A 25,049-nucleotide genomic window follows, 5' to 3' on the forward strand; every position below is an offset into this window, starting at 1 on the left:
CCGGAAGATCATCTGTTGATACCATGGTGATCCTAAAACTAAAACAAATAAAGAAGAGAAAGGGGACAACAAGGACTAAGAGTTTGGGATGTATCTTCAAGTAATTTCAAACAATACATGCCCGAAGGAGTACTTTGAACTTTGAAGATGACAAGAGGAGGTAGAGATCATCACGATGGATCAAGCATGAGTCCATTCAAAAAGATAATGTGTCAGCAGAGTGTCATACGTAAGGGTTGGTTTTGGTTTGTAATAGGCATGGGAGACTGAAGAGGAGATTTGAGAGGTGTGGATGAACTTAGGTGGTTTGAGCCAGGACCTCCTCATGTATAGATGTGAGGAGGTAGAGATATGGCAGTGGATGATGGGCCCAAAGGCGAGAACAGGAATAGAAAGTCTTTATTGAACAGTAGGTTGGAATGGAACCAAATATATACTACTGAATGAATGAGCAGAATCGGATTGGGACCAATGATGCTGGATTGAGAGCTGGATCAGTTTGAGACCGATGTTGATAACTTGATGGAATTGAATCCAATGTTGAAGAATTAATGAACTTGATTGGTTTGAGACTGATGTTGAAGAATTGAACAACTTAGTTGATAAGAGTCTGATATTAATGAATTGACAAACTTGATCGGTTGGGACCGATGTTGATGAATTGAAGAACTTAATTGATAAGAGTCCGATGTTGATGAATTGAGGAATTTGATTGGTTTGGACCGATGGTTGATGTAAGAACAAGTCTCAGTGGTAAAACCAAGATGGTATAGGAGACTTGTTTACCAGATCTAGGAACTGGATATAACGGACTGGGACCGTTCAGATACAGAGTACCTGGGAGCTCAGTACTGAGCTGTAACTTCAGCAAGAAGTGACATTGTACTGGCACAGAGGCCAGTCAGGAATTTATAGGGGGGGATTACCAGGGATTAGATGCTGCAATCAACTGGTCTGGGAGCAGCACTCTGAGTGGTTGAGGAGAGTCAGATGACAGAGTCCAACATCTGCGCCCATACTGTTGTTTTGAAGGGAACTCTGGCATGTAGTCTGTATACCATTATGTTGGGGAGACACGCTGTGAGCAAGTGACTGCAGATAGCCCTCTCCCTGCTCAGTGACAGGATACTGGGCAGACGGGGCAGGAGTAGATCTCAGTACCAGCTGGGAGCGATGTGTAGTGTGAGCGGACCTAGGTGCTATCCGGGAATGATGCACAGTGTGAGCGTACCTCAACGCAAGCCTGGACAGGCACCAGAGAAGTAAAAAGTTGGTTTTAAGTGTCCAGAGCATAACATTACCCCCCGTTGACCAGTGGCCCCAGGACACCTCTAAGGCATTTGAGGAAACTTGGCATGGAATGCTTGGATCAACTGAGGAGCATGGATGTCAGAGGAAAAAGTCCAGGAACGTTCTTCTGGGCAGTAGGCCTCCAGTCAATGTATTTGAGATGTCCATAACGGATTATAGAGTCCAGAATCTTTGCCACTTCGTATTCAAGTCTACAATGAGTCTGGACTTTGAATGTTGAATGAAACTAGTTGAGTATGAGTGTTTTCAATAAAGAAATATGGCAGGAATTTGGTATCCTCAGGAAGGGAGATAGCTTGAGTTTAAATGAAATTGGGTTGATTACACGCTCAATGACGAATGGCCCAATGTAGCGGGGCGCAAATTTCATGGATGGCTATCTTAACCACAGATTTCGTGTAGACAGCCAAACTCAATCACCTTCCTTGAGACTTGGAACTGCTCTCAACTTCCTGTGAGCAAACTTCTTGTACCGCTCAGAAGCCTTCACAAGGGAGGAGCGGATCTCTTTCCAAATCTTAGAGAAGTGCTGCAAGATGCGGTCAGCAGCTGGACCTTGTGATGCAGGAAGAGACTGAAACTCAGGAACTCGCAGGTGAAGACCATAGGCGGCATAAAAGGGCGTGGAACCAGATGAAGCATGGTATTGATTGTTGTGACAAAATTCCACCCAAGGAAGCAGTTCAGCCCAGTTGTTCTGAGTGGAGGATACAAATAAACGAAGAAATGACTCCAGGTCTTGGTTGACTCTTTCTGTCTGACCATTGGACTGGGGGTGATAGGCAGGGGAGAAATTGAGTTTGACTTGAAGTGAAGAACACAAAGAATGCCAAAACTTGGCGACAAACTGCACTCCCTGGTCAGAGATGATTTCCAGAGGTAGTCCATGGAGTCTGAAGATTTCTTCTATGAATAATTGAGCCAACTTGAGAGCTGACGGAAGACCAGTAAGGGGTATGAAGTGAGCCACTTTGGTGAACCGGTCAACTAAAACCCAGACTTGTCGAACTTGTTTGAAACTGGAAGATCAGGAATGAAGTAAATCAACAGGTGTGTTCACGGCTGATGTGAAACAGAGAGAGGAAGTAACTGCCCAGCTGGAGACCTTCGAGGCACATTATGCTGGGCACACTTGTTACAAGAGGCAAAGAAGACTTGGATGTCTTTTCTGAGAGAGGGTCACCAGTAAGACCTGGAAATTAACTCGAAAGGTCTTTTGTATGCCTGCATGACCTGGGAAGCATGAGCCCAATGTAGCAGTTTTTTGCATAATGCGGACTTGACAAGAGATTCTACTCCGACTGTAGAAAAGGCCATTGGATCAATGATGAGATGCTTCTCAGTGGATGTAGTCTCATTTTATTGTTCCATGGAGTGAGAGAGGGCATCAGCCTTTCGGTTCTGGACCCCTGGATGAAAAGACAATTTGAAGTTAAATTGGGAGAAGAAAAGAGCCCATCTGGCTTGCCTCGGATTCAGACAATGGGCCATCCTAAAATATAAGAGGTTTTTATGGTCTGTGAGAATGGAGATGGGATGCAGTTCCTTCCAAAAGACAGCACCAGTCCTCTAAGGCTAACTTAATAGCGAGAAGTTCTTGATCCCCAGTAGAGTAGTTGCACTCAGCCGGAGTGAATTTTCTAGAGAAAAATCCACAGGGGTGGAGAAGGCCATCAGGAGTGCATTGAGAGAACACAGCTACAACTCCAAAGGAAGAAGAGTCAACTTCCAAGACGAATGGCTGTGAGAAATCACGCTGACGAAGAACAGGAGCTGAAATGAACTTCTGTTTGTTTTCATGGAAGGCTTTCTTTGCTTTCCCTGACCATCAGGATGGATTGGCACCTTTCCAGGTGAGCGCGGTGATAGGTCCAATGATGGTGGAAAAGTTCTTTATGAATTAGCGATACTAGTTCGCAAATCAAGGAAGCACTGTACAGTCGTGAGAGTATTAGGAAGCGGCCATTCCTGAATTGCTTGGAGTTTCTCTGGGCCCATTTTGAGACCAGAACCTGAAATTATATATCACAGGAAGGGACTTGAACTTGAAGACTCACTTCTCCAATTTGCAGTAGAGATATTGGAACGGAGATGTGTCAGAACCTCTTTTACTTGCCTACTAGGAGCTTCCAGATCATTGGCGAGTATTAGAATATCGTCAAGATAGACAACAACATGTTTGTACAACAGATCGTGGATGATCTCATTGACATAGTGCTGGAATACTGCGGGAGCATAGCTGAAACCGAAGGGCGTATCAAGGTACTCTTAGTGGCCGTCGTGGGTGTTAAATGCGGTCTTCCACTCGTCTCCCCTCTGAATTCGTATGAGATTATATGCTCCTTGCAAGTCCAATTCGGTGAAGATGGTGGCTCCACTGACTCGGTCAAAAAGCTCTGTGATAAGAGGGAGAGGATAGTGATTTTTAAAGGTGATATCATTCAGCCCCCTCTAGTCGATGCAGGAGCGCACACCTCCATCCTTTTTTTTGACGAAAAATAAGCCCACACCAGTGACAGGATACCAGTGGCAGATAGGGAAGGAGTTGACCTCAGCACCATCTGGGAGCGATGTGCAGTGTGAGCAGACCTCAGTTGTATCCAGTAGTAATGCACTGCACAAGCGTAACTCAAAACTAGCCTGGACAGGCACCGGAGAGGTAAACAGGTGGTTTTAAGTGTCCGGAGTGTGACACAGAAAACAGAACAGTCCAGAGATTCTGAAGATCTTCAGCAACTTTCCTAAAGGACCTATAAGACATGGCCAAAAGTTCAGCTAGTAGTTGAGCGATATATGATGGAAAACTACATGTGGGGTGACAAAACCAGAGAAATTATGTTGAGTTTCAGGCTTGGGTCCACTCCAGGGAGGGGGGGCCTCTCTCTCTGGGAGACTTGTTGATGAGGTGGGAGAAGCTCATCAACAAGTTTGTTGGAGAAGAAGCCTAGCTTTATGCAGATGTCAATTCCTTGATAAGGTGTTTTGATTGTATATGATGGCAGATGGAAGAATGACATGGACAAGGGGAATCCCAATCAATACTTGACTTTTCGATTGCATAATGGTTTTGTCACTACAAGAAGGTCTCTTCACTTTTGAAGGGTGCTAGGACACCATCACAAATCAAAGCCATTTCTGAATCCCGAGAATTCTTGGCCTATAACTTCTTTGAATTTACAGATGTCATCTGTTTTCTTTTCCAGTGTATCTGTGCAGGTGCTTATAGAGGCGATGTCCATTTTCATTATCATTCTGTACTGCATCTTTTAACTAAATGTGACAGGTTGCAGCCATTTGGAGAAGCATAGTGAACTGGTTAGAGTCAGGAGAGACAGTACCTTTGGAGGAATTGACTGCTATATTATCTTAAGGAATTTAATTAATTTATAGTGGTATTACTTTTCTTAGCAGTGGCAAAGGAGAATGGTTTACTATAACATTGGGACATATTGCAAAAAGATAGTCATCAGGAAAGCTAGAAAAAAGTGATGCGCTGAACCTGTAAACTGTTTTGAGAAGATAAGGTGATCACATATTAACTTTGAAGTTCAGGAGAAAGATATACAACATTAGTTAGACCAGGATGAGCAAAATAACTGGTACTTCTCATATAGAATAATGCAGGAGCTCCCTCTAGTGTCAAAGAGAGATAATTATCTAACATAGAGCTATAGTGACAATACAAAGATAGATGGACTGGACTCTGCTTCCAAATGACAGGGCCCCATTTAGCAGTGATACATTTAGCACTCGCTAAAGGGGTTATGTCCTCCTTTCAATATTTAACAAATAGTCGTAATCTAAGATTGCCACTGTTGTCACTATTTAGCATATGGCATCTATAGTCGACCACTGTAAAGGATCAGTAGTGTTACAAATCAGCTGTGACAGTCTTCGCAACCTCGCTATGTCTCATCTGTCCTGTAAGGGTTAAGGATATCCAGATTTGCCTGAGAGATCTGTTCAGCATACAATGTGTCTATATCCCCCCATACATCTGCGACAGCTCGTCGTGATGTAGCAATGGTATTGGAATGCCATTGACGTTCAGCGATCCGTCGCAGGATTGATGAAATTCTACATGTTAAATTTCACCGGTCTGCCAACCACGATAATATTTTGATCGTGATCGGCATATCTGTGAAATGCAACATGTTGGATTTCAGAGATCCTGCGATACCGGGTTGCAGGATCGCTAAATTACGATGATTTGTCGCAGATATATGGGGGCCTTATGTTGCTGGATTCCCTTCCAGGCAGATTATGCACCTGGGAGTCTCTCTGTCTGAGGTCTGCAGATCCTTGATTACAGCAGAGATGGCAGTCCAGCTAGTAGCGCTAAACCTGAACTGCAGAGTTTATGTGTGTCACAGATGTGTTTGGTTGTGGACTCAGACTAAGGGTTCTGGCTGGAATGATGTTTGAGCGGTCTGGGTAGAAGCTGGGAGGTTTTATATAACTTTTCCTCATGCAGTTGATTGGCTTAGAGAGGAGTGGTAACGACTGATACTGGACTCTGGAATACTTAGTGCTGGGATTAAACCGGAATACTGGACACCGGGATTGAACAGGAATACTGGACACCGGGATTGAACCAAAATTCTGGAAACCGGGATTGAACCTGAATACTAGATAACGGGTTTGAACCAGAAAACTGACGCTGGGTTTTAACCAGAAAACTGGACATCGGGATTGAACCGTAATGCTGGATACCATGTTTGAACTGGAATGCTGGAAACAGAGTTTGAACCAGAATGCTGGACACCGGGATTGAACCGGAATGCTGGACACCGAGATTGAACCAGAATACTGGACACTGGGATTGAACTGGAATACTGAACACTGGGATAGAACTGGAATACTGGACAATGGCTTTGAACCAGAAAACTGGACATCGAGATTGTACCAGAATGCTGGACACTGGGTTTGAACTGGTATGCTGGACACCCCGGAATGCTGGACACTGGGTTTGAACCGGAATGCTGGACACCAAGATTGAACCGGAATACTGGACACCAGGATTGAACCAGAATACTGGACAGCGGGATTGAACCAGAATACCGGACACCGGGATAGAACCAGAATACTGGACACCGGGATTGAGCTGGAATAGCTGGACACCGGGATTGCACCGGAATAGCTGCAGCCAGGGGTGCTGGAGATGGAAACTGCACTGGAAGTCACTGTGCTAAAGAATCTGAAGAAATAATCAACTTAAAGCAGGATACAGACAACAATGCACTGGCATGAGCAGACTGCCAAGAAGTTTCTTATATATCCCTGGACCATTGGGGATTAGCTGGTCTGGGAGCAGCGCTCTGAGTGGTGGAGGAGAGTCAGGTGAGTCCAACATGGCTGTGCCCATACTGAGTTTTTGAGGGAACTCGTGTGCAGTCTGAGTACTAGCAAGCGGTGGAAGTGTAGAGAGAATAGCAGGCATTGAGAGCAAATGCATCTTTATGCTCTCTGTATTTCAAATCCAGCATTACTATTTAGACTGCAAACACTGGGCCTGATTTAGAGCCGGACGCTATTTGCACTCGCTCGTTCAGAAAAAGGGGCCGGCTATTTAAATTGAGCGCTCACTCTTTGCGGTCTGTTGACGCCTCTATGTCTGAGCGAGCGGATACGGAGTTGGTGTATTTGTTCCCCATACCTGCATGTTCATTTAGCGGCAGAGAAAGCCAGCCAAGCACCCATTTGCGGAAAGGTTTCTCACAGTCACGGAGCATGTAGCACGAGACATGTTCAGCCATATGGTGTTTCATTCAGCCACAAGTAGTTTGTCAGCGGCTTCCGTCATCACACCCGCTATCACATCCAGGATCAGCCACGCCAGGTTGGTGCGCCCGGTCCCCGTCTGGAACGGATCTCGGTGCACTCCATATACTGGCCGGACGCTTTCCACATAGTGTGAGTACTGCCATTTTGACAGGTGATTACAGCTCCCCGTTATTTAGATCCTTTTGGCAATACTGATATATGGGCTTGCTGACTTTATTTATATTGGTGGACTTACACAGAGCTTGATTGTGAACTTTACCTACATTTGGACCCTGGATTGGTCCCACATCCAATTGACCATTGCTCTTATATATATCTCCATATCCAACCAGTGTAGAATCATTGTATGTTTTATATATTTTATTGTGTTATGTTGCAATATATTTATTTGCATTAATCAGTGTGGTCACTTGATCAAACTAGTGCTCCACTTCTTTTTTTTCCTATTGTTCTTTTAGCAGGTGCAGATCCTGCTAGTGTGAGCAGCTCTGTTTTGTCAAGAGTTTGATTTTCTGACTGACAGCGCACCAGGTTGTGTTTTTATTGGAGGTGTTGCAGCCTGCATGCTGAGCAGACTTCCCAGGCAAATTATAATATCCTGACCCACAGGACAGGTGGCAGAGGTAAGTCACAAGACAAACTAATAGCATATGAGAGAAATTAGTCAGGATTGTGACATGTGGAATTATTGTTTTCAGTCCTTAGTGCTTGACAATCTCTCTGCATATACACAGTGTGCTCCACGCCAGAGTTCCCTCCAGAATCAGAGATGGGCGCAGCCATGACAGTCAAGATCAAATAATTAGCCAAAAGCCAACCAGAAGCCAGTCTGCAATCACATGATACTCTCAGCCAATACCTGGACAGACTGGGGTATATAGGGAACTTCCTGAACACTCCCAAGATGCAAGAACTTTGTTGTTATAGCCTGCTGCAAGTTGCTAGAGTATTATCTCCAGTTTCTCCAGCATTGTGACTTCCAATGCAGTTTCCATCACCAGTGCTTCCTGGCTCCAGCTGTTTCGGTTCAATCCCGGTGTCCAGTATATTGGTTCATTTCTGGTGTCCAGCATTCCGTTTCAAACCCAGTGTCCAGTATTTGGGTTCATTCCCATTGTCCAGTATTCCGGTTCAATCCTGGTGTCCAGTATTCTGGTTCAATCCTGGTGTCCAGTATTCCGGTTTAATCCCGGTGTTCATTATTCTGGATTAATAAGACTTTACCACACCACTCTACTCCTCTCAACTGCACAAGGAAAAGTTATATCAGACCCCCCAGCTTTTGCCGAAACCTCACTTCCTCCATTCCAGCCAGAACCCTAAATCCGGGTCCACAGCCAAACATATCTGTGACAAGTAGCAGTGAAGCTACAATGGGACCTGCAATTAACTCGCTCAGTAATGAACTTCCGGAGAGTGCAGCAGTCATTTTCCAGGGTCCATGAGGAGGAAGCTAAATCACAGCTGAACTGGGTGAATTTGAGAGAAAACCCAGATGGCGGGAGATCCAACAAAGTGCAGCAAAGTCTGTACCCAATATAAGATGAGATGCAGAGAAGTGGCTCATTTGATAAGCAGAAGCCACAAACAGGATGGTGAGTGAGAACACTGTGCCGTCAGAGGTCCCGTAGTTGCGGGACCTCTGTCCCCTGGCTGAGGCATTACCCCCCCTGCTAGATGAGCCCAGTGCTGGTTCATGGAAATACAAGGGACACTACACATATCTTTCCTGAATTAGGACTGGCTTAAAGAGCTCGTTGCTGGTTATGCTTTGCGGAGGAGGGGGGGATGGACATGTAATGTTTTTTTTAAATGTAACACTTTGGTGAGGTGGTGTGTTTGAAACTTCTGTTTTGGACCGTGTTTGCTTCATTTACACCTGTGTTTGCAATCACGATTCTTGGTAAATCCCGTTGTTGACTTCTTGTCTATGGATGGTGTATTTATTTCTATTTGTGTTTTCACTCATGTTTTTCAGAGAGAATCATGATTTTACACCTGTGTTTGACTTTAGTAAATCTCTGTATTTGAAAATCAGGGGAAACTCTCACGGGAATGCAATCTCGGCTAGACACAATTCTTAGTAAATTTACCCCTAAGAGTCACAGCTGGGGCAGTGAAGTTCATAGCAGAGGTGAGGGGTGAGTTATTAAGGGTTGGAGCCTAGTCAGGGTAGGAAATAGCACAGATGGGGGTGAAAAGTATGTTCAGTGAGGATAACAGGGCCATAAATAGTTACATTAGCCAAATCACACTTGGGAATGGGAGGATACTGGGGAAGGGAAAAGCTAAAGGAGAGGAGATAAAGGTCAGAGAAAGGAAAGTGGGAGCTGGTGAAGTCAGAGATGTTACAGCGCAGGGAAAAGACAAGATCAAGAGAGTGACCATTGGAGTGAGGAGCAGAAAAGACCAGTTAAAGAGGAGTACAGAAAGTGGAGGAGCCAGGTGGTAAACTTCTCTAGGAAGTGTGAGGTGGGGCCATTAGGATGGTAGATTAATGCCACTCTTAGATGGGCATGGTGGAAGAGGTGGAGAGATTGGATCTCAAAGAAGAGGTAGGGTTCAGGGTAGGACCTTTTAGGACCTATTTTCTGCATCTCTTTTGCTCCTCTCCACAAAACTTCCCTATTATTCCCTTCCCCTACCCATATGGTAAAATTTTAAATACTAACCCACCAGCCAGGGCAGCCAGTATTTTGACATCCTTCTGTCCATGGTCATGTCCCAGGGGTGCACAAAAATAGCACAATTTAATTCCTCTGCTGCCTAAAAAAAGGTTACAGACAGATGTAATTATTGTCACATGTTTTAGGCAACAATGGAAACATCTTTTGTACTGCAGATATCAGCGTTGGTATATGATGAGATATTGTAATCTGCATAGAAAACTGAATCAATCATGGCTCCTGCATGTTAAAAGAAGGTACTGCGCTGTCATGTCTTCAGTGGGAAGTGTTAGGAATACACATTATGTCACCTCATAATGGGCAGGACTGTATGTACCATATAGGAGAAATAGGCACATGCTATTCAGGGAACCACAAAACAGAGTGGCAGGACTTTATGCTTTTCAATAGTTAACAACCATTTATCTTTTCTCATTGAAGAATTATGAGTCTCATTTACAAACCAGAAAGTGAAGTTCATTTTGCGAGAACGTTCCCATTTAATTACCCCAATGCTTCAACATTCCGGTCTTTGTTAATGCTCTGGAGAAGCATTCTACACTTTGTTGGTTTAGTGGAAACAAGCATGAGAGTGACATGACCTGTGTCTGTATAAACTGTATTATTATTATTATTTGAAACATGTTATTGTTATTTTGTTAATCACACGATAGTGAATCAGCTGTGAAATATGAAACACTTGGACGCTTGCTGTGTACAAATGCCTGTCAATTATCTTTTACCTGGCATGTGTGTTCCCATTTGCTCTCAGTGTTTACACGGTGAATGCAGATACACAAGCAGCTGAATAAGTAATAGGAATAAAGTGAAGCTATTTAAAATGTCCCGTGACCCAATAACATGCTTTTTTTGTTTCCTGTAACACTGACTGTACTTACTGCGTAAACTGGGTAGAGTTCTGGCGAGTTGAGGTCCCACTGGTTAATATGGGTGCCAATCTGTACCCCTGGGAACCCAAGTTCTTTCACACAACGATTCATCTCCTGCACTGCTAGCTCTGGACACTGCATAGGGAGTGTTCCCAGCCCAACAAATCTCTTTGGATACCTCCCCACCAAGGCTGCTAGGTCATCATTGAGAAAACGGGAAAGGTCCAGTGTGTCTTGGGGCTTGGCCTGGTCAGGGAAATGTCAGACGTTAACAATAATTAACATGCCCATTCACATGTATTATATGATGACTATACACAAATAGAATCCCCCTTTCAATAGCTATCCATCTGGGATCGGTATGATTTACCGCCGGACATGTGTTCATATTAGGGGTGAGCGGGTTCGGTTTTACTCGGTTTTACCCGGATCTTTTTATTGGCTGTCGCCGAACATGTGTTTTGGATAGCGAATAAAATTGAGCCAAATTTGCGGTAAAGTGGCGATAAGAACCGAGTAAAACCGAACCCGCTCACCCCTAGTTCAAATCCCGACGCCGTAAGACCGGCACCAGTGAAGATCCCAACTGTGCTAAAGGTAAGTACTAAGTAACCTACCCCCCCAGTCCTCCTTTAGGGGTGCCTAACCCTAACCTCCCTCCCTAGTGCCTAACCCTAACCCTCCTCTAAGTGCCTAAACCTAACCCCCCCTTCCCCGATGCCTAAACCTTTCCCTCTCGGGGGGTTCCTAACCATAACCCCCCCTTCCCCTAGACTAACCCTAAATCCTCTCTGGGAGCCCCTAACCTTTCCCTCCCCCCATGGCTGTCCGCGCCAGGCGCCCGGCTTACCTACTATCGGGATACCGTGCATTGGGCTCTCGGAGTAGGTAAAATGACAGGCGTCGGGATTTTGACACCTGTCATTAGACCCTTGCCGGGATTAGACAGTCGGGATGCGGATGGTCGGCATTTAGACCGTCGACATCCCGACTACATGCCATCCAACTGTACTGACAAGGATTAGCAGCCATTATGTGCTCACACATCATATTACTTGTGGCCATGATTTGTGTAAAGACAGCTGGTTAACCAAGTTTTTAAATCTAACAAATAAAGAAATATTCTAAACTGTGTCAGTGCTAAATTGTCAACATAGGAAAAGAAAAATGTGGTATAATATTGCTATTGCACCATAGACATTAAAAAATCCTAAACCACATTAGTACCTATAATACAGTATAATAGTTTAACTTATTTGCAGGTGATTGAATCACAGATTCACATTGTATGAGTTGCTCTTATTATAAATGGTGTTTTACAAAGTTTTTTTTTCAATGAAATGTGTATGTTTGCTATACATTAAGGTGTAAACTTATACCCCTTTCAGATATACAACCCGGGAAATTTCCTGCTCAGACCCGGGAATTTCTCCTGTGCAAATTCCCAGGTATTTTGTCGAGACCCCCCTTTCACACTACAGTGTCTACCCGGGAAATTCTGAGGTAGACCCCTTTCAGACAAGAGCAGGGTTTTTCTGCTTACCTGCCTCTTCTCTGCCGTCTGCTCCTCCTAGCCTATCCCCTCTCTGACTGATGATGATGATGATGTCATCATTCAGCTGTTGGAAGCCGGCCATTCATGCTGGGACCAGTCGGCGGTCTCCAGCGCGGGTGTCCCCAGTGTCTGGCTGGGGTCCTGTGTCGCTGACACAGCGACCAGCGTGGCAGGTGGCCCGCTATGGCAGAGACCCGCCGGCGGGTGTCCACACCGTCTGTCTGGGGTTCTCTGTACACATCCGGCCGGCGCTGGGGGTGGTGAGCAGCAGTGCTGAGCGTCCTATACGACGCTCTGTGCTGCCAACTCAAAGCAGCAGCGCTGAGCGACCTATAGGGTGCTCTGCGCTGTCAACTCCATGTAAAAGCTGCTTGGTGCTGCCCGGGAGTAGTAAAATCCCAGGTAGCACCATTCAGACAGAAGCAGGGTAAACCCTGGTCGATTGAAGGGGCGGCTACCAGGGAACGTGTTCCTGGGTAGGTACCTTTCAGACAGACACGGCTGCCCGGGCATTTGTCTGAGGCAGGCCAAATTCCTAGGAATCTCGAGATGTCTGAAAGGAGTATTAGTAAGATTCGTGTTGGTCTCGATTTGTCCTGTTTTTCAACTCGGATAGGATCGATCAAAAATGGAAGTTTTTTTCACTTTAGCAATCAGGAATTTATCAAGCTCCCGGTTTTGACAGGATCGTTTTGAGTGATGGTGTATTTGGTCGATCCTGTCCGTTTTGAAGTCCCGATTTCACCGCCCGAATTTCTCTCCCGAACAAGCAGGCTGCACATATCAGTGCAATATGTACAGACTGCTTGTTTATTTGTAAATATTTTAAGGGTTAATTTTCCGGAAAAAATTTACGTGGGGTTCCCCCCTAAAAGCATAACCAGCCCCGGACTTGTCAGCCAGGCCTGGTTCCAAAATTTCCGAGGAACAAAACGAGTAGGGTTCCACCATAAATTAGGAACCAGCACCAGGCTGCAGGGCCAGTCCTGGTTTTAAATATAGGGGAAAAAAATGCGTATGGTTCCCCCTATATTTAAAACCAGCACCAGACCCAAAATGAGTGGGGTGTAATGCCACAGCCCGGAGACCCTATTACCGGGTCTCCAGGGCCAAAGCATTCTCACCCCAAGTCGGTCATGCCGGGGATGTCAGGGGAGGTGGGGACCCCATAAAAGAGGGCTCCCCCCTCTCCTGAACCCCAGGCTTGGACTGAAGCCTGGGGCTCTTCCCCGCATCCCTGTAGTGGTGGGTACGGGCTTAATAAAGTGAAGAATAGTAGAAAACGATTGAATTTTACAGTGGGACTACAAGTGCCGTATGCCTGCCCTTTGGCACTTGTGGAACTACAAGTGCCAGTAGGTGTTCGGCACCTGTACCCCACTGTAAAATAAATAGTTAAATAAAGATAGAACACACACACTGTGACTAGTAAAGATTTATTATATACATACATCTACATCAATCACACATACCTGTACCAGCCGGTCGGTCCACTTGTCCGAGTAGAATCCGTGAGGAATGACCTGCAACAAAGATAGTATACTCACCTGATCCTCACTCTGGTCTCCATAGGATCCCGGGGGGGTCTTTGCCAAAAATTAACACGCTTCCCTGATACCAAATGGACTAGTATTGGTATGTGTCTTGTCACACATACCAATACTACGCGAAGCTGCCGTAACGTCACAGGGTTTCCCACGTCCCGCCAGCCAATCAGAGGCCGCTTGACATCTAGCGGCCTCTCGTTGGCTGGGGTACACGTGGGTTCCAGCCAATGAGAGGCCGCTAAATGTGGCAGAAATAAGTGAAAAATATTTCCGAATTGAGCTGACGGCGATAACATTTCTATGTTCAAAACAGCCGAATGGCGGAATTAAACCACCCCATTTCATCCCCAAAAGATGAAGAAATCACCCAACTTTAATGATAGTAAATTCCCGATTTGCAAAAATTTTTATATTTTCACCCGAGAATCCAAATCGGGACCAACACGATACCCCTAAGTGTGTTTTCCATACATGCAGGACTCTCCAAATCCCAGTGCAACCCATATGCAGGACCGACTCCAGGAAGAGCCGCGTCCTGTGCAGTATGGTGCCTGTTACCTGCGGTAAAGCCGCGTGCGTCCGGCAATGGGGGCGTGGCCTAATTGCCATAGGCCACACCCCTAAATGACGCTGCATCCATTCCTCTTCTCCGGGGTCGGCACCGCTGCACAGCTGCGGCAGTGGAGGTGCCCGACCACCCGCAGGACACTTCGCCCCGTGGGTGGAACAGCGGGGCAGTGCCCGAAAAATGGCACTGTCCCGCTGAAATCTGGAATGGTTGGGTGGGGTGTGCCCTCTATGGGGTGGCACTCCTGTTCCACCGCACTGGTCGAACTTGCCTCGAGCCGGCCCTGCCCATAGACTTCAGTGGCTAAAGTCATCTTCAGATGGTGTTAGCTGCCAGGACCAAACTCTGGAATGTGAAGCTTGGTAAATCTGACAGCTTTGCAGTCCCCATAGAAACCTATATGGGTTGAGACTACTGCTGTCAGAAATTGAGGGACTGTAGCAGATATCGGAGATATCTGCTGCAGTCCCTCCTTCATACATATGATGGGTGATGCTTAATATTTGCGTGTATCACTTGAAAATTATATTATTTTTTTGGGGGGATATACCGCAAATATTGTTTGATAAATAGGCCCCTAAATAGTCACAGTTAAAATAATACCCTGTTTTACCCCAGTTTGTATCCCCCTCCTACCAGGACCAGATAAACAATGGGGTGGATGGAGCTCCAGCTCCAGGCCCCCACGTAAAAATAGGCCAATCATCATGGCAGCAAGAGAAACAGGTGCTTAGCTGGCCACACAGTTGGCCATAAATCATCATAAGTATTAAAAATGTATTTCTTGTTTTCTCACAAAATGCTGCAATTTTTTAATTTTTATGTACTTACTGTAGAGACATTAGGGCTGATAGTGTAAGTGGTGTACGTGCCCACATGACTCTGACCACACCCCCACAGCACTGGCCACACCTCCTCCGCTTCTCAACATAGGCCCTTGAACATTTTCAGCCCCAGGCCCATGTGGTCGTAAATACGGCAATGCCCCCCACACTTTCATAAATGTTGCCATTAAACATGAGAATTGAGTCCTCCTTAGTCCTGCTCCTAGTTTTAACAATCAAAGGTGTTTGCTGCTCTTTAAAAGCATATTAGTGTATATAAATTGGCAAGTTGGATATGTGAATTTTGTTTCATATAAATCTTATTGTTGGATGCCATCATGTACTGCTAACTCCCTACAGCTTGTTTATACACTACAAGCTTGTTACCAAAGAAAACATGATCTCTGGTCTAAACCCTAAATATGATTAATCCATGATACTTAACATCAATTTGTTCACTCTTCATTATCCTTCCTTATCTCTAGATGTTGGATAGTGTAGGAACTTCAGCTTATTTTAATTTAAAAGTATTTGTAAATGAAAAGCTGCAGTGATCTTCACAAGTATACAAAGTATATAAATAGTTCATTAGAATAGAATATTGTGTAGTAATGTAAGTACTTACCCAGTAACTGAACATTACAGGGACAGTGGATAGAACTTGTACAGTAACACCTGGACAGAAGGAAAAATGTGTCTTTATATCCAGAAAATGAGAAATGTGGTGTTAACATGAAATTACATTTGTCCTGCTGCAAAGTCATCACCATTATATTTTTTACGTTCCATATGTTATAATTGTATTAATGCTTTCAATGCTGCAGGAGGTAGGTTCACACATCCCAACATGTTAGAAACAAATTTGGATAAAATAAGCTCAGTCCATGAGCTACCTAACCATACCATCTGCCTAACCATACCATTTGCCTACCCATACCATCTGCCTAACCATACCATTTGCCTACCCATACCATCTGCCTAACCATACCATCTGCCTACCCATACCATCTGCCTAACCATACCATCTGCCTACCCATACCATCTGCCTAACCATACCATCTGCCTACCCATACCATCTGCCTAACAATACCATGTGCCTAATCATACCATCTGCCTAACCATACCATCTGCCTAACCATACTATCTGCCTAAACATACTATCTCCTAAACAACAATCACATTCACACAAAAACAAATCCACTTCACACAAGGTACAAGGTTCATGATCTGGGGCTATTGGGAGGCATATCAATCATAAGACAGGCTAGTAAGGCGCAGTGGTAGCAAACAGTTATTGCAGCCTCTAATACAACACACCAGTGACTAACGCTGTGATGGCTCATAGACATTATTTATATTGGGTTTGGTGCATACACAGACCATTTTTGGTAGTTCATTTGAAAAACGAAATACTTTAATTGAATGTGGAGACTGTGGAGCATATTTATCACATCCCACATTTTTAATGTGAATTTGCTCTGTCCCCAGTGAAGCTAACACTTTGCTTCTGGGTTCGGACTACGTGTTCACGGCCATTGAGTGCGAATGCATCAGTAAGGGCTGATTGAGAGGGATCCATTTCCAAAAAAATATGTGCTACAGATATCCCATAGGCTACTGTGGGCTAACACCATCTGAGGATGGCATTGGCTATTGGGGACAAACAGACCCTAAACAGACCTGTGGGGGCAGTTTTTCTGAATGAAAATGGGAAAACAGCAGATATCTGTTGCAGTCCCCCTTTCTTTCATGAAAAAAGTGCAACAAGGAAAGGGTGAACACACTTCAGTTGTCAACTCTTTACTGATGAACTATTTATCAACATAAAATCATATAATGGTTAAAATTATTATTGGTAAGTGAATGAATGAATGAGTGTGTCATGCTTCTGACTATTAAAACCACTTTCTTACAGCTCTGGTGCCTGTCCAGGCTAGCGCTGAGGTCCTCTCGTGCTGTGCATCACTCCAGGATAGCATAGAGGTCCGCTCACACTGCACATTGTTCCCTGCTGGTGCTAAGGTCTGTCTGTGCTGCTCCTGCTCCATCCGCTCAGTGGGGTAGATGTATTACAGCGGCACTTAACATGCCGCTATAATACATCCCGTTTCGCCTCTTTACCAAGGCGAAGCAGGAAGCACTACCGATGAGATGTATGAACATCTCATCGACTGGAGAGGGGGAGCAAGCAACTCCCCCCTCCGGTGCTACCCGCTTGAGACCACAGCGCATCAGCCTGTGTGTCAGTCACGGCTGCAGCAGGGACATCGTTGTCATTGCTGTGGGGATAGGGCAGCGCCAAGCTGAAGCTGTCGATAGCAACAGCTACAGCGGGCCGAACGGTCAGCCGATATGACTGCTCATACATGGGTCAGGCTAACGGCCCTGCTATCTTGTAGATAGCAGCACGATAATGACAGGAGTGCTTAGCACTCCTGTCATTTACCGCACCAAACCCCGATCATACATTGGGTAGAAGCGTTATCAGAGCACATAACGTGTGCTTCATCTGAGCTTCATACATCTCCCCCAGTGTCCTGTTACTGATCATGGAGATGGCTTTCCACATACCCTTGCTCACAGCGTGTCTTCCCAGCATGATGGCACACAGGCTAAATGCCAGAGTTCCCTCCAAAACAACAGTATGGGTGCAGCCATGTTGTGCTCTGTCACCTGACGCTCTTCCTCCACTCAGAGCGCTGCTCCCAGACCAGCTGATTGCAGCATCCAATCCCTGGGGAACCTCCCCTATAAATTCCATTTCCAGACCGGCCTCTGTTGCCAGTATAACGTTGCTTCTTGCTGAAGTTACAACTCAGTACTGAGGCCCTGATTCAGAGCCAGTCGCTCTGACAGAGCGCTCGCTCTGAATCAGGGCCGGCCTTCTTGATTTTTAGAGCGGCCTCCTGGCCGCTCATATAGCTGTGGGTGACCACCCACAGCTATAGCGAGCGGCCAGGAAGATGGTCGCGATGGTCTAGACCATTGCGACCATCGGGCTTGCGACGAGACCCTTGTGGTAGGGTCTCGTTGCCGCAAGCCCTGGAGTGCTTTCGGCTCAAACAAAGCTGAAAGCACTCCCACTGACATCACTTGTGATGTCAGTGGGGCCGGCCCCAGACGGTAGGCATTCCCATGGGAGCGCCTCCGTCTGGGCAGCCACGCCCCCCGGCACGCCCACCAAAGGGGGCGTGATGTCACTCAACATTGACAGCACTCCCCCCTTTGGTTCGAGACCTGGAGCGACGGTTTGCCCGTCGCTATCTGGGTCTTGCGCATGCGCACGACGGAGCCGGCTCCGTCGTGCGCATGCACACTGGGCTACCATTGACCCGCTTGCATTGCATAACATTGGTCTCATCCGATGCTGCCAACATTGGACTGTTATCAATTAAGTTCTTTAATTCAATCAACATCGGTCCCAACCGAATGACATCATCAATTCATCAACATCGGACTCTAGTCAAGTAAGTTGTTAAATTCATCACCATCGTTCCCAACCAATAAGTTCATCAATTCATTAACATTGGATTCAAATACATCAAGTTCTGTAATTCATCAACATCGGTCTCAAACCGACCTAGCTCTCAATCCAGCATCATCGGTCCCAATCCGATTTTGCCAATTCCTTCAGTATTATATATCCAGTACCATTCCAACCTGCTGTTCAATAAAGACATTCTACTTCTGTCCTCGCCCTTGGGCCCATCATCCACTGCCATTTCTCTATCTCCTCACATCATTACATAAGGAAGTCCTGGCTTAAGCCACCCAAGTTCCTTCAAGCATCTCAGATCTCCCATTCAGCCTCTCGCACCTATTCCTACCCAAACCAACCCTCAGGCATGACAGTGTGTGAGTGAATATGTGTGAAAGAGGGTAATAGAATCTGTGGTAACTCAAAGTATGTGTTTCATAGAGTATAGGAGGGTAGCTAGGATATTCAAGGATAGGGAATAGGGGTTGTTAACTATCTAGGACACAAGTATAGTACAATTCTATAGTATTAGTAAGGATAGAGGGTAGTTGATGTATCAGTACAGTTATTTTATTGTGTTTTGTGGAGGGGGGTTAATGTAATTGTTGGGGAAGATTAACATTTTTCTAAGTGGGTGTTTAGTAATAATACATAGATTTGACAATGATTGATTTAATTTGATACTTATTTGAGATTCCCGTATTCACTTAAAAATTTACTTATACTATTTGTAATCAAAATCAGAACACATATTGGTTCTTTTACTTTACTAATATGTGTCTGTGTGCGTTATTGGTAACTTTATTGGGTAAAGGAAGAAACCAGATTAATCACACCTACAATATAGGCCTTAGGTGTTATCCCGAGCTGACCTCTGGTGAACCCACTGGTGAACTATTGTCCATTTGGGTGGAGGAATGTCAGGTAGAAGAATCACCCTTCAGCAAAAATAATTTATACCATTGTAACTCTCAACACATTAATAGTGAAGGAAGATACAAGGTGAGCATGTGTTATATTTATATTTATAGTACTTTACAATGTAATCTATAGTAGATAAATATCCATTACTTTATTCAATATTAAATGCGAGGTAAACCACTATTTCAAACAATCATAACAACCAAATTCGTATCTTTAAATGTGATGATTCTACTTTCAAAAAGTATTTATATAAATATTAATTGTCTACCCCTGTATGACCTTCCTCTAGGACCTCCACCCTATGTGATGGATAGGATACCTGAAAAGATTGTGGGCCTGATTTACATAGCAGATTGCAGCATAGTTCCTGGACCGTTTATGCAGTGCCATTCCACTGGCTCAGCCCACTGAGACAATATAATGTTTCACAGTCCCAGTACAGTAACATAAGGCTTAAATTTAGTCCGCTATACGAAATTAATCTTTCTATGTGCAGGGTCTATTGCGCACTACAGAGGTAGGGGATGTCAAAGGAGAGACATCAACATCATTTTATTAAAAAATAGTATAATTATTAATTAGCCTTTGAATAAGAATTGCACTCCCTATAGTAATCTCTTTATTAGGGTTAGATAATGCAGTGAAGAGTCAGAGGCAAGAATAAATTACAGTTGGAAACTCCTACATACACTGTGATATTTATCGTTATTGGCTAAGGAAAACGGCTGCACAGTTGTGTAACAGGACCTAAGGGAATGCTAGGATTGGCTGAGGGCATCACTTGTTGTCTCACATCCTTCTCCAGGGTATCTTCTTTGGTCAGGTATGCCTCACAGCCCTGGGCAATGTACAAATCGCTGTAAATATTGCAATGCAGCCAGGTGTGTTCGTTTTATTTCAGCGGATAGTTCAGAAGCAGAATATTTCGCTGGCTGAAGGGGGAGGGGCGGTACGGGATGCCGGCACTCAGAATCTCGACACTGGATCCCGACTGGGTTACAATGCCGACACCTATAGGTAAGTATGCTAACCCTACCCTTATCCCTACCACTAAACCTAACCCTCCCTCCACACGGCCTAAACCTAGCCTTCCCCCCCGCAGCCAAACCTAACCCTCACCACATTCAGTCTAAACCTAACCTTCCCTCCTGCAACTTAACCCTAACCCTCCCCCTAGTACCTAACCCTACCGCCAAACCTTCCCCCTAGCCCGGCTACTTACCGTCGTGATGTCAGCAGTGGGGATGCTAGCGCCGGGATTCTGACTGGTGTCAGGATTCAGGCTCTGGCATTCTGAACGCCAGCATCCCGACCGCCGGGATCATAACTACATCCCGAAAGGGGTCATGTCAGAGGATCTAGTTAATTTATTCAGCCCAGGTCATTGCAATTGAAAATGAAGAAATCAGAAACAGAATATTATTAGACAAGGGTGACAGGTTTAAAAGTGCTCTGCAAGGCTGGTTGCTTGTATTGGGATTAACATGTTGCAGTTTGCTTACCTGATTGATCCATCTCTTTTAATCTGACTTCAGGATCCCAGCAGTTGGACTGAACGACACGAAAAACAGTTCCATCTTTCATCATTTTTGCCTCTCCCTAGCAAAAGGAATATATAGTGATATCACTAAGGTATAAGGCACTTCATAATGAAAAGATAGGTTGTATAATGTATTATCAATTTCACTATGGGATCTGATGCAAAGGGGCTGATTGGCCATAGACCTCCCCAGGAGTTTTCCCTGTAGGTCTGTAACACCAGTTTCCAGGGCCATAACTAGGGGTGTGTGAGCAGTGCTGCTCTGTGGGAAGCACCGTCACTGCCCCACATCCCCTGCAGCTGACTAGAATGGCACCCTACAGCCAGAATTGGTGCTGCAGTGCACCTGGCGTTGGCGGCACTGTCCCTTCAACATGACGTCATGCACTCAGGAGATGTGGCCGACACAGGGCGCAATAGAGCTCTATTACGGCGCTGCGAGCTCCATCATTATTTAAGCTTAATTTTCACTTAGATTAAGTGGCATATCCAATTAGATGTGCGATTTTTGCTGTAAAAATGACCGCTCCCATTTTTTCATTAATTCGAGTGGAAATCAGCCTGCACCCCTCCCCCCCAAAGTTGGGTAACATAATAAAAGTATATTATGGTCCAATAGAAAAATATTTGAAACTTTAAAAAAAAATTAAAATAGCTGGTTTTTGCATTGTTTTAAAAAAGTTAAAAATTATACAAAACAAACTTTTCAATTTAAATACAAACAAAAAATATGAGATATGGTAAGAACTTACCCTTGTTATCTCTATTTCTACGAAGTCCATAGGGTTCCACAGGATACCTTGGGGTATAGGTGTGACGTCAGTCGCAGGGCACCAAAGAGTTAAGCTTTCAGCCTCCCAGGATGCACTAGGTCCCCCTCCTATACCCCGCCCCCAGGCCAAGGCACCTCAGTTAGTTACCAAGCCATAGGCCGGAGGAGGAGAAGGAAGAGAGAGAACAAAGATCTGGACACATACAAGAATCACATTCTCACCAGAGGGAGACGGAAAACCGGTGACCAGAGCAAAGCCCATCTGCAGCACAGGTGCGACAGGGCGGGAGTCCTGTGGAACCCTATGGACTTCGTAGAAATAGAGATAACAAGGGTAAGTTCTTACCATATCTCATATTTTCTACTTCAGGGTCCATAGGGTATCCACAGGATACCTTGGGGATGTCCCAAAGCAGTATCCTTTAAGGGTGGGGACGCTCCTGTGCAGAAAGGAGAATCCGCCGCCCGAAGGAAGCATCCTGAGAGGCGAAGGTGTCAAACCTGTAATACCTCACGAAGGTATGGACAGAAGACCACGTAGCAGCCTTGCAGATCTGAACTGCCGAGGCACCACGTCAAGCTGCCCACGAAGGACCCACAGACCTAGTGGAATGAGCCTTCAGAGAAGGAGGGACCGGTAGGCCTTCATGAAGATAAGCTTCAGAAATAGCCATACGGATCCAGGCTGCCAAAGTTTGCTTTGAAGCAGGCCAACCCTTTTTACAGAAGCCATAGAGGACAACAAAGCGTCCGACTTCCTAAACAAAGAAGTGCGGTCCACATAAGTCCTTAAGGCCCGCACAACATCCAAAGAGGCCTCACCCACGGAAAGACCCGGTGAGTTAAAGGCCGGAACAACTATTTCCTCGTTAACCTGAAACTGGGAAACAACTTTGGGGAGAAACTCGGGCCGAGTGCGGAGCACTGCCCTGTTCCCATGAAAAAAACAAGAAAGGGGGTCTACAAGAAAGAGCCCCTAACTCAGAAACACGTCTGGCTGAAGCAACGGCCAGAAGGAAAACAGTCTTAGCTGTTAGCCATTTAATATCCACTGAGCCCAGTGGTTCAAACGGCGGTCCTTGGAGAGTCCTCAGGACCACAGCCAAATCCCAAGGCGCCACAGGTGGAACAAAGGGCGGCTGAATACGGAGAACACCTTGCATAAAGGTGCGCACATCCGGGATTGTAGCAATCCTACGGTGAAACCAGACAGATAGGGCCGAAACCTGTACCTTCAAAGAAGCAAGGCGAAGCCCATGATCTAGTCCCGCTTGCAGGAAGGCGAGAATCCGAGACAGACGAAACTCCCGCGGTGCATAACCTCTCGGTCGACACCACTGGAAGAACGTATGCCACACGCGATGGTATATCCTCGCGGAAGACGGTTTCCGAGCTCGTAACATGGTACACACCACAGAGCTGGCAAACCCCCAGGACCTCAGCATGGCCGTCTCAACAGCCACGCCGCCAAAGACAGCCGAGTCAGGTCCGGGTGAAGACAAGGACCCTGAGACAGAAGGTCCGGTCGTAGCGGCAACCGCAGAGGACTGTCCACGGACAGACCCTGAAGGTCTGAGAACCAGTGCCGTCTGGGCCACGCGGGAGCTATCAACAGGAGCGTCCCTCCTTCCTGTTTGAATTTCCGGATTACCCGTGGAAGAAGGGAGACCGGAGGGAACAGGTATGCGAACCTGAACGTCCACCGGACGGACAGAGCATCCACCAGAGACGCCCCTTCGTCTCTTGTGCGAGACCCGTACACCGGCAACTTGTTGTTGTGCCGGGACGCCATGAGGTCGATTTCTGGAAGACCCCACCTGTCCACCAGTAGTTGAATAACGTCCGGGTGCAGGGACCATTCCCCTGGATGAACGTCCTGGCGACTTAGAAAGTCCGCCTCCCAATTTAGCACTCCCGGGATGAAGACCGCTGATATGGCCGGAAGATTGCGCTCCGCCCAAACCAGGATCCGAGAGACCTCTACGAGAGCCGCCCGACTGCGAGTTCCTCCTTGCCTGTTTATGTAGGCCACGGTGGTAGCATTGTCCGACTGGACCTGCACCGGGTGACCCTGGAGAAACCGCTGTGCCTGCAGGAGAGCATTGAAGACCGCACGGAGTTCCAAGATATTTATTGGAAGCTCCGCTTCTGTCGGTGTCCACCTGCCCTGGAACAAGTGTGGACCCGAAACTGCTCCCCAGCCCCGAAGACTGGCGTCCGTTGTCAACAGGACCCAATTTGGAACCCAGAACGGACGTCCCTTGTTGAGGTGGGTCATCTTTAACCACCACGCAAGGGACAGGCGAACCTCCGGGGTGAGCACAATCGTCTGGAACTTCAGAGACTGAGGCAGCCCGTTCCACTTGGACAGGATCAGGTGCTGCAGAGGTCTAGAGTGAAACTGGGCGTATTCCACCATGTCGAACACCGACACCATGGAGCCCAGTAACCTCATCGCCGAGTGTAAGGACACCCGGCGGCTGTGCAGACAACTGCGCACCCTTGACTGTAAAGCAGAGATCTTGTCCTCCGTCACGAAGATCCTTTGCTGTCCCGAGTCCAATAAGGCTCCAAGATGCAGAATCCTCCGAGACGGGATTAGAGTGGACTTCTGCCAGTTAATTAGCCAGCCGTGCCGTTGCAGCAGTGCAATGGTCAGGTCCAAGTGGTGTAACAGGAGCTCTGGAGATCCTGCCACCAATAACAGGTCGTCCAAGTACGGCAACATGCGGACTCCTTGCAGCCGCAGAGAAGCCGCCATGACCGCCATAGCGTCCTGTATGTCCAATGACACCATGTAGTCCCCAGGTTCCAGCGCCAGAATGATGGACCGTAGGGTCTCCATCCGAAACTTCGGGACCCGCAAAGACTTGTTGAGTGCTTTGAGGTTGAGAATCGGACGATATGACCCATTGGGTTTCTGTACCAAAAATAGATTTGAATAGAAACCCTGGCCCCTCTGGGAGAATGGAACAGGCACTATAACTCCAGCCTGGAGCATAGTGTGCAATACCTTCCGCAGCTCCGTAGCCTTGTTCCGGTCTGATGGTAGACCCGTGGTGAAGAATCGAGCCGGGGGTCTGTGCCGGAAGGAGAGGGCGTACCCGTGAGAGACCACCTCCAGAACCCAAGTGTCTGTCGTAGTGAACGACCAACACCGGGAGAACTGCAGCAGGCGGCCTCCCACCCT

General features: G+C 46.2%; 1 protein-coding gene across 1 annotated transcript in view; it reads right to left on the reverse strand.

Annotated features, from left to right (window-relative positions):
- Positions 1-25,049, reverse strand: part of ACMSD (aminocarboxymuconate semialdehyde decarboxylase) — a 144,766-nt gene that overhangs the window by 61,451 nt on the left and 58,266 nt on the right. The window contains exons 3-6 of the mRNA XM_088472397.1: positions 21,050-21,146; positions 15,771-15,820; positions 10,661-10,897; positions 9,768-9,861 (exon numbers count right to left, since the gene is read on the reverse strand). Of these exons, the coding sequence (XP_088328523.1) occupies positions 9,768-9,861; positions 10,661-10,897; positions 15,771-15,820; positions 21,050-21,146 (478 nt within the window). The remainder of the gene's footprint in view (positions 1-9,767; positions 9,862-10,660; positions 10,898-15,770; positions 15,821-21,049; positions 21,147-25,049) is intronic.

Source organism: Taudactylus pleione, unplaced genomic scaffold, assembly GCF_031769625.1.
Source record: "Taudactylus pleione unplaced genomic scaffold, aTauple2 ptg000122l, whole genome shotgun sequence".
NCBI classification, from domain to species: domain Eukaryota; kingdom Metazoa; phylum Chordata; class Amphibia; order Anura; family Myobatrachidae; genus Taudactylus; species Taudactylus pleione.